Here is a 9,406-nt window from a genome sequence, read left to right as displayed (position 1 = left end):
TTGTAAATCTAATTTTTATTTATCTCTTGCTTATTCATTTAAGTCATAAATGTCTGCCAAAGAATATCAGTCAACCAGACTGAAAACATTTTTTTAAAATAGAGGTGGAATATAAAGTAAATTACATTATTTGGTTCTGTGTAAAATTGTTATTTTTAAAGAAAAACCACCTATATTATTTAGAATTTCAATTAAAACATTTAAAATCATATCATAGTCATTTGATGACACAAATTTTGACCATCTACATAAGAGATTTATTCAAATTGAAAATGACAAGCTAAAATAGGACAAACAGTATATTTACAGAAATAGTCGATTGTGGTATGAGTAGATTTGTGATAAACACAAGTGTGAAAGAATTAAATTGCTCTTACTGGAAAACTCAGAATCAAGGGCTACATGTTTCTAATGGACCTGCATTCCTAGATGGGTACTCACGGTTTTACCACATGCTAACAGAGCTTTCTCCCACTTGTACCATGAAGTAGTCAATACTTCATGATTGATGGGCACAGAGAGATGGATGCTCTTGAAGGACTCCCATCTTCCCATAAGTGGTTGAAAACCTTCAGTATGGTCAAGTTGTTATTTTTAAAGAATGTCATGATCTCTGTGTGCCCGTCTTCCTCATTGGCCTGAAAATTGTATTCTATTTGCTGGATGTCTGTCGTTTAACTTCCTCATTGGTCTTAAGGCCCATGGCCATAGCCTACAGACCTCTTAGTAGCTGACAGCCTGGCAAATGTTTATTTATAAATGAGCACGAATGATCACTTATTAAGGTAATAAGCACAGATTACATTTAATGAGTTAGACATTATGCATTGCAAGCATAGTGTTTTATGTTTAATAGAAGGAACTCTGTATGATAATTAGTATGATACCCAAATGTAATTCAGAATGGTGAACTAAAGAGTGAGTTTAAACCCAGTCAAGCAGATATTAAAGTGAGTTGGCACTTAAACTACAGGCTTCAAGAAAGTCTCACAATAACAAACAAATAACATATGTTTCTCATACCATATATTAGGGATTTGTTTACATTTTAAATTCTTCTCTTTTCCCATAAACTGACTTATGCTGTTGCTAAAGAGCATTGGTTTTCTCTTGGGATGTATCGCAGCGTCAAAACTTTGGCTTCTGGAGCACAGGTGAGTAGTCTGTCAGCAGGGATACCATGACAGCCTGGGATGACATAAAAAAAGAGAAAGAAATGGATAAGCATTAGTATAACTCTGCCTTGGGACCTAAACCAAGAAAATTAGGTTTCAGTTTTTCACACCTAAAGTGTCTTTTCCCAAGGCCACAATAAAAGAACAGTTTTCAACGGATATTTCCTTTTGTTTGGATAAAGGAAGATCCTAAGACATTAGACAGACCCAAATATATGCATAAACTCCCTGTTTACTTAGGACTCATTTCCCTTGAAATGTGATGTCACGGTGCTCGCAATGATTGGGTGTTCCAGTCAGTAGTCAGGACATGGACACTGGCTGGTTTTATGACCAAATAATCCCTTCTAGCCCAGTTCCTCATGTTTACTCCATGATTTGGACACTTGGAACCTAGAGAAGTTTGGTAGAAGTCATATGTAAGTAATAAATGTAAACTATTTAGGCTAATGAATAATGCTTGCTCTCTGAATTTCTGTCCTCTGGAAAAGAGGAGTAGCTCTATAGACAGGAGTGTAACTTGCTCTTGGGCTGTCAACCACAAACAGTTACTGTTGGTTTTACTTAACTCTCCCCAATATCCATGCTAGGGACAGTAGAAATTTATCAGAAAGACTAATAGTGAACACACACACACACACACACACACACACATCAAGTACTCCTTTTGTGGATGCTGGGAACTACACTCGTGTCTTCTGCAAAAGCAGTATGCATTCCTAACTGCGGAGCTATCTCTCCAGCTCCATGAATGTCCTTTCAAACATCTAACTTATGCTGAGTGGTTTCTGTACATCATCACACCACTTTAAAACCTTTTGTATTATATGAAGTGGTAAGAGATATGAAGTGTAAACAATAAAGATGAGGTGCAATTCTTCTGAATGGTTGGTGGTAAGAAGTGGATCTGTACTTGATTGTCCTAGGAATGTGATTTCTGTGCTCAGATAACTCTTGCCTCACTAAATCCTCAAGACCATTGGACTTTGCTTCTCCTTTTAGCCTCAGATTTTTCAAGTGAGAAAATCTAGTTAAATGAAATTAAGATATTTTCCAAAGATCAGAGGACTGAATTTAAACTCATTTTTAAAAGCATACATCCCCAAACCAGTATAATATACTGCATTTAGGGTAAAAAACCAAAATGCTTTGAATACATATTTAGGATGTGTTGCAAGCATGCTTCTAGGCATAATTCAGAACATCACAGACATGGTCATTGTTCTTAGGAATGATCTTTTTTCTCTCATTTCAGTAGGAGAACAATAGACAAAGATATAAAAATACAAGGTATTACTTTTAGACAATATTTGAAAGTGTTTAAAAAGATGCTGAAGAATCAAGTAAGAGTAAGCAGCCTAGGGAGGCCTTGGTAAAGAGAGACATTGATAAAAAGGACCCAGGGATGTCATTCTAGGATAAAAATATGTAACAGGAAAAACTGTTTAAGTTCTTTTAGGGGTTTATAGGTTAGGTCTGCATCTTCAGTTCTCCTTTATTGCTCATAGTCATACAACATGTCAAGCTGATGACACACACACACAATTAAAAATAGTGTTTCCAGACAGACTCAAATTAAAAGTTACACTTACATAGAGATGTCATCTAAACAGTACATTTTTACTATACACATATTCTAAATACTATATGGAATATGTTTATATTAAAATACATTGTTTATCTGAAATTGCAATTTAACTGGTCATAGTGTATTTAATCTGCCAATTCCAGCTTGGAGAGGAGTGAATGATTTCAATTACTGTGAATTGTATTTGTAAAGGTGTTCCATACTTAAGGGCCATCCAGATAACAGAGCTTTTAAGTATGTGCATTTTCAAGGGTTTCTTCAGGTTACTTTAGTAGCATGGGTTAAAAAATGTAGACAGTGGAAAAAAATATACCAGGAGTTTTATAAGTATTGCTTTCTTACTAATTACACAAAAATACAAAACCAAACTCTCTGGAGAGGAAAGGGTGCCTTTTGTTAATGTTGCTAAATGCTAAATGAAAGGACCTAAAGACCTGTGCACTATGGAGAGAATGGTTTGTTCATGAGAATGCTGGGAATAGATGTGTGGGAAAGTACTTAATGTGGAGGGGACCCTACAAAGGGCCTTACACATTTTAGGAAGAAGATCTATGTTCTGTATCTTTCAGTTGTCATTGTATGCATCTCAGACATGGAAGCAAGGTCGTATCTTTTCTGCTTCCTTCCATCTTGATTTTAAAGGAAGTTATATAGTAGAAAATCATTCCCTAGAGTCGTGCTGCTCAATAGAACTGTCTGCAGTGATGAAAAGACACTGCCTGTGCTGTCTAATATGGTAGCTACTAGCTACAGACAGTGTTGAACTGTGGGTTTTGAGGTTAGTTTGACCGAGAAATTGAATCTTCAATTTATTAAGTTTAATATAAATTTAAATAGCTATGTGTACCTAGTGGCTCCTGGACTGGTGGAACAATTGTAGGATATTGTCCATTTAGAGCATCCTGTAAAAATTATCACCGTGACCATTATGGACAAGCAGAGAATAATTTTATTGCCTATAAAACGTGGATGCAGTCTGGATGACCTCCAAGGTCTCATTTTGCTTGAACGTGTTCTGCACTTAGAAATTGTAACAGGCTATGTGAGGGCTGCATATTAGTCTCTTGTATTTTTATTTTAAATCCCCTGATGCCTGACAGAGCATCTGGCAAAGTTTGAAAGCTCAAATCATGTGGCTGAAATGAACTAAACTCCTAGGGACCTCCAAATCCTCCAGCATAGACACAAGGAGGACAGCCATGCGCTGCTACCTTTTCATCATTCATGCCAAGCTTGTTAATTAACCAGTTATGCCCCCACTTTTTGTTCTACACCACAGACACAAAATTTCCTTTCACACAGGACTCCAAGTAGCCGATTGATGACATTAGTGCCCTAAATAAAATGAAGTCTCATTTGTAATCTCTATGACTCCGTGAGCTCATTTTATGTGTGAGAAGATTGGGACAACTTCTCCAAGATGACACAGATGGTCTGCATTGAAACACTTTGGTAGAAGATGTTTCTTCATAGCCAGTTCAGTATTCTTTGAACTTTAGACTCTCTATATTCATTTTTAACATAGTTCTACCTTCTAGATTTCATTAAGATAAGTCTTTTCCTAATGACAGTATTCAAAGGCAAAGGGGATGGTGAAACAACAGTATGACCTAGATGGATAAAGTGGGGTACAAATATTCATTGTATGAATGTATGTCTTATAAACGTTTGAACCACATCAATACATTATACATTTATTTAAAAGTAACCTGAATTTAAACATGCTGTGTAATAAGCTTTCAAAGTTCAGAAACATAGACTATCTCCATATTTGAGATTTTTAGAACTTTAAAAAGCATTTCCCCCAGTATTTCTACAACCTTCCTTAACAGATTTACTTGGATCATCTTTGGCAACTTTAATTGCTCTCTGATAAAAAATAGAATCCGAGGAGGAAATTTTCTGTCTTTTTCTAAGTTAAATGTTGGAGAGCTTCCATTTTCTATTTTTCACCATCTAGATCTTTAATACCCAAATGGTGGTCCATAATACAATGGCACCTGAATTATCTAGGTTCTCATTAGAAACACCAACTATCCAGCTTCATCTCTGAACTAGGAAACATAAACCTTCACTTAACAAGATACTTGGGTGAGTGAAATGAACACTAAATCTTCAGAGACTAGCTTATAACATGTTAGCCACTATACTAAACATTTCATGGATTAGTTAATGTTTACAATGATCCTCTACTCACTGATAGGTAAACAAAAAATAAAAAGGTAATCCTTCTCAACTTGCTTTTCTCTACTATGGTGATTATTAGAAGCTAATACTGTGTTCTCTATATTTCCTTGAAGCTTTAGTATAGGAATGGTAATGAGTTCTATCCACTGAAGACGTGGAAATACAAGTGGACGACACACAATGGAAGTCATTCTCTGAATGACTGACTCTTCTTCTGTTCCATGTGCAGGTAGAAGTATCTGTTCCAGCTAGTGCATCTGAGTCCAATGGCTGTGGGTGGGTGTGTCTGGATTTTTCTGGCTATAGAACACCCACAGTGGTTTGGGGTAATTTCTCTACCTGTGATGTCTTTGCTATGTGGTGCTCCATGATGATTCACTGAATCCCCTCTCCCAAGAGATTAAAAATCTTCATAATCTACATAGGATGGAGTCTGTTGTTTGCAGTTAAGACTCTGAGTGTATAGTAGTTGAAATCGGTTAAACCAATTAAAAATGGTGAAGCTAACTTATAGCATGTGTGTATTCAGTTTGCCAGAGAAATTTCCCACTGAATATTGCAAAGCAGTTTTTAAGGTTAATATTTCTCAGCATATCGGTGATAAAAATGATCAATGGCTTTGTCTGAAAGGGACAAAAAACTTCTGAAGCAAAATTTGATATAAATTTTGGAAATATTCTATATCTATAAACACATATATCTATATGGCCAAACTCAAACGGAGAACTTCAATCATTTGATTAAGGTATCAAGAAAAGAATGAACAAGAAAAAGAAGAGAAAGAAGGAAATGGATTTTTAAAATCCATTTTATAGCAGGCACTGAATTAGCAGCTTCACTGAACACAGGCAGATTAGAATCTAAAAATTCTATAATATGTAACAGTTGGCCAGTAAGAGTAGTTAGTTCTTACAGTAGTTAGAATTTTGACTAAAATTGATGAATTTGGAAGGAGATCAATTTTAGTTCATTAAAATATACTATGTATGCTAATAAGAAATACTGACTTATTAACTTTCTGAACAAAACTAGATAGATACTAGGCTGGCAAAATGGCTCAGCAAGTAGAGACAACTTGCCAGCAAACATAAGGCCCGAAGACCCACATGGCAAAAGTAACGAACTGACTTCTGCAAAAAAGGGGAAAAAAAAAAAACTCCCCTGGTCTCCAATTATAAACCGTGATAAATATGTGCCACCTCTGTACACTCAAAACTAATTAAAGTATAATTTTAAAATGAAAAGCAGATGCCATATGAGCAATCAGTAGAGTTGGGTAGCCTTGGTTGCTTCTTTACCCAAAAGCATGGATTGCCAAGTTGCAAGCACACTTCGACTTTCAAACTTTCTTACCCTTCCACACACACCCTTTTCCTTACCATGATTGTCCACTTTCTATTTTCTGCCTCTGGGAACACTAATGACCGTGGAGAATAAAACACTTCATCATCCACTTCTTCCGGCTTTCTAGGCAAGCAGTGTAAAAACGTCCAGTCAGACGCAGCAACTTTAGCAGTCTAAAGAGATGGGGATAAGATGGCATTTTAAGTATCAACTCTTCTATGTGGCAGTCATATGTCTCTTCTTCAGTATTTTTACTGACACGGTTGTCCTGGCCTAATGTATCACTACAAAACAAAGGATAGAGTGAAGGTTTTGGTTAAAGACACCAATACTGAATTAATTCCTTTAACCTATGGCATTTTGTAGTCACTCTTTTACATTTGAGAGATCACCACTTCAAGTTAAACCAGTAATTCACTTTTCTGATATTCTGTCTAGAAGGGCAATGGCCAATTTCAGTTCTCATATGTAGTTGGTAGCAAAAGGTGCCAATATACAAAGAAGTTACTTTGATGCAATGGTATTATATTTTGAGCTTTTTTTCAAATTACAAGTGTTAGCATTTGAATTACCTTGTCACAAATTAAAATAATTTTGAAGAAAGCAGTGAGGTAGGAGTACATTAAAAAGGATTCCGAGCATTCTGCTCCAGTTATTTTCTTCCCAATGCAAATGTGCTATGACTCTCAATTTTCATCCGCAGTTAATTCCCAGAAGTAACATCCCCCCATCCATTTCCATTTCTTCACTTACAGATTCAAGCCTACATTGCCTCATGCTTTCTTTCCTCAAAATTACTGCCTTTGTACTAAAATTTTATTTCACTTTTAAGTTGAGAATAATTGAGCTTCTAAAGTACTGGAAAATGAGGTGGAAAGGAAGTAACATTTATACCTGTCATACATCAGGAAAATTATTATTCTGCAAGCTTACAGTACCAGAATCAGAAAATCACCCAAGGCAAGCAGGAGGCAAAGCATAGGTAAGTTAAAATAGTTCCACCAAATATTTGAAACATAATGACAAAAGATTAACCATAATGTATAAAAGGCTCCTATCAACAGAGACAAAAGGGGACTAGAAACCAAGTAACAATATGATAGCAATGTAAAGACATAGAAATGGAAATGACCAATACATATGAAAATATCTTAGCATAACCAGAAATACGGCAAATTTTAAAAATCACAAGATATAAAATGTAAATAACAAGGATGTATGGAGAAAGAAAAATAATATATATCTAGAAGAGTTTAAACTATTCACTCTGCTTGGAAGAGTATCACTGGTATTTTTTAAAGTATATAACACAGAACACAAAAATTCTTCCTTCAGCATCTTATTCTCTAGCAATGCTTTATAAGGAACTATGAATAAGGTTGTTCATTGTAGAACTGTTTGAAATTAGGATTTTAAAAATACTTCCATTAATATATCAGTAGGAATTATTATGGACAAAATTATCAGTCACTTGTACTTCAGATTCTATGGGCAGTACTGCAAAGAATAAAATATCTAAATAGAGTTAACTACAGAACTGAGCTGTGACTGGAAGGGTCAGGGATACTGGTGATGTTTCTCCATCGAGATGCTGGAAATAAATTCACTTTGTGGAAACAGAATCATCTTTATACTTATGCTTTGTGCTTTTTTTATTTAAATGCATGCTGCTCCTCAATAAAAAAAAAATCCATTTAAAAATCCCCAGGGGCTGGAGAGATGGGTCAGCAGTTAAGAGTACTGGCTGCTCTGCTAGAGAGGAAGGAGCTGGGTTCGATTCCTAGCACCTACAAGGTGATTCCCAATTGTCTGTAACTCCAGTTCTAGGGGATCCAGTGCTCTCTTGTGACCTCAATGGGCACTGCATGAAAGCGGTGCACAGACATACATGGAGGCAAAAAACCCATAAACATAAAATAAAAATGAAAGTAAATACATTTTTACAAAACTAAAAATATCTATATGAATTGATAAGAAAATCTAATTTTACCTAAGTGAAAAAAACAAGTGAGAATAATATGTCTAAAGGACCATGTATCAAAAAATCAAATCAGTATTTGTATGCAAATGGGCAAACATATGTAAATATGCAGAAAAGGGCTGAAAAGAACCACATTGTATTAGTAAATAGTAGCTTTCTGTGAACATAATCACCGTTGAGAGAGAGGTAGAGAGAGAAAAAGTAAACATGTTGGTTATGTACCTTGTTAAAAGGGGGGGGCAGTTTTTCTTTGTTTTCCAAGCTTCCATTCTATTTGATATGTAATAAGAAAAATATTTCTGTTACTTTTTCCATAATTTTTGTGCATCTGTGTAATGACTTCTCCATCCCAGTGTGCTCCTGTCATTTTGGGGTATGCTTTCAACAGAGGTTCTCAAAGTTGGGCCCTCAAGTAGCAGAACTGCATCATCTGGGAATCTGATAAGATGCAAATTCCTATGTGCAGGAGCTACTGAGTCAGAATCCCTGGGGTTGCCGCCTTCCAGCAATGCACACAGGCCATTCTGATGATTGCTCAAGACTGACTGAAGCAGGGTGTGTGGAGGAAGGTAGAGTCTGGTGGTAGAGTTCCTTGCCTAACATTCACTAGGCCCTGGGCTCCACGCCAGTGTCCAACACTGCAGACAACAAAAGGCAGAGGCGAGGAAAGGAAGGAGGCAGTCAGGAAGCGAAGTTTGATATGCAGTTTTTCTGATTTTCCTGGAAGGCATTAGATTGAAGGGGTGTCCCTTAGAGTGCCTAGGGAGGGTTGGCAAAGCTATCATGAATTTGAGAGACATTAGAAAGGAAAAGCAAGAACTAGCCTGGCAAGCACAGTTGTGGGCTCTTCTTATGGGAGAAAGCTTAAGAAATCGCATGCACCTGAAGTAACCCAGTGCTCCCGAACTTACACACAGTAAAGCATTTTGGGATCTCTGTTGTTGTTAGAGGGGGAAAACTTACTTTTCTCTACAGCCCAGGTTTCATAAGTGTTTTTTCCCCATAGGCTATGTTTGGGAGGACAGAGATCATGATGAATTGATGGGATCTTAATAGGGAATAGGTCAGTCTACTGTCCCTAAAGAGAATGAGGGCTGGGGTGGTGCTAGTCTTCATGAATGCAGCTAATGA

The 9,406-nt window shown here is 36.4% G+C and overlaps 1 protein-coding gene across 3 annotated transcripts in view; it reads right to left on the bottom strand.

Annotated features, from left to right (window-relative positions):
- Nucleotides 1–279: 279 nt before the first annotated feature.
- The window catches only part of Otc (ornithine transcarbamylase), a 99,964-nt gene continuing 90,837 nt past the window's right edge, over nt 280–9,406 (bottom strand). For all 3 annotated transcript variants that reach the window (XM_057759715.1, XM_057759714.1, XM_057759716.1), the window contains 2 exons: nt 6,330–6,467; nt 280–1,188 (listed from right to left, as the gene is read on the bottom strand). In XM_057759715.1, coding sequence (XP_057615698.1) covers nt 1,129–1,188; nt 6,330–6,467 — 198 coding nt within the window. In that variant the 3' untranslated portion in view covers nt 280–1,128. The remainder of the gene's footprint in view (nt 1,189–6,329; nt 6,468–9,406) is intronic.

The sequence above is a fragment of the Chionomys nivalis genome, chromosome X, assembly GCF_950005125.1.
Source record: "Chionomys nivalis chromosome X, mChiNiv1.1, whole genome shotgun sequence".
In the NCBI taxonomy this organism is placed as follows: Eukaryota; Metazoa; Chordata; class Mammalia; order Rodentia; family Cricetidae; genus Chionomys; species Chionomys nivalis.
This window is presented reverse-complemented; position numbering and strand designations above follow the sequence as displayed.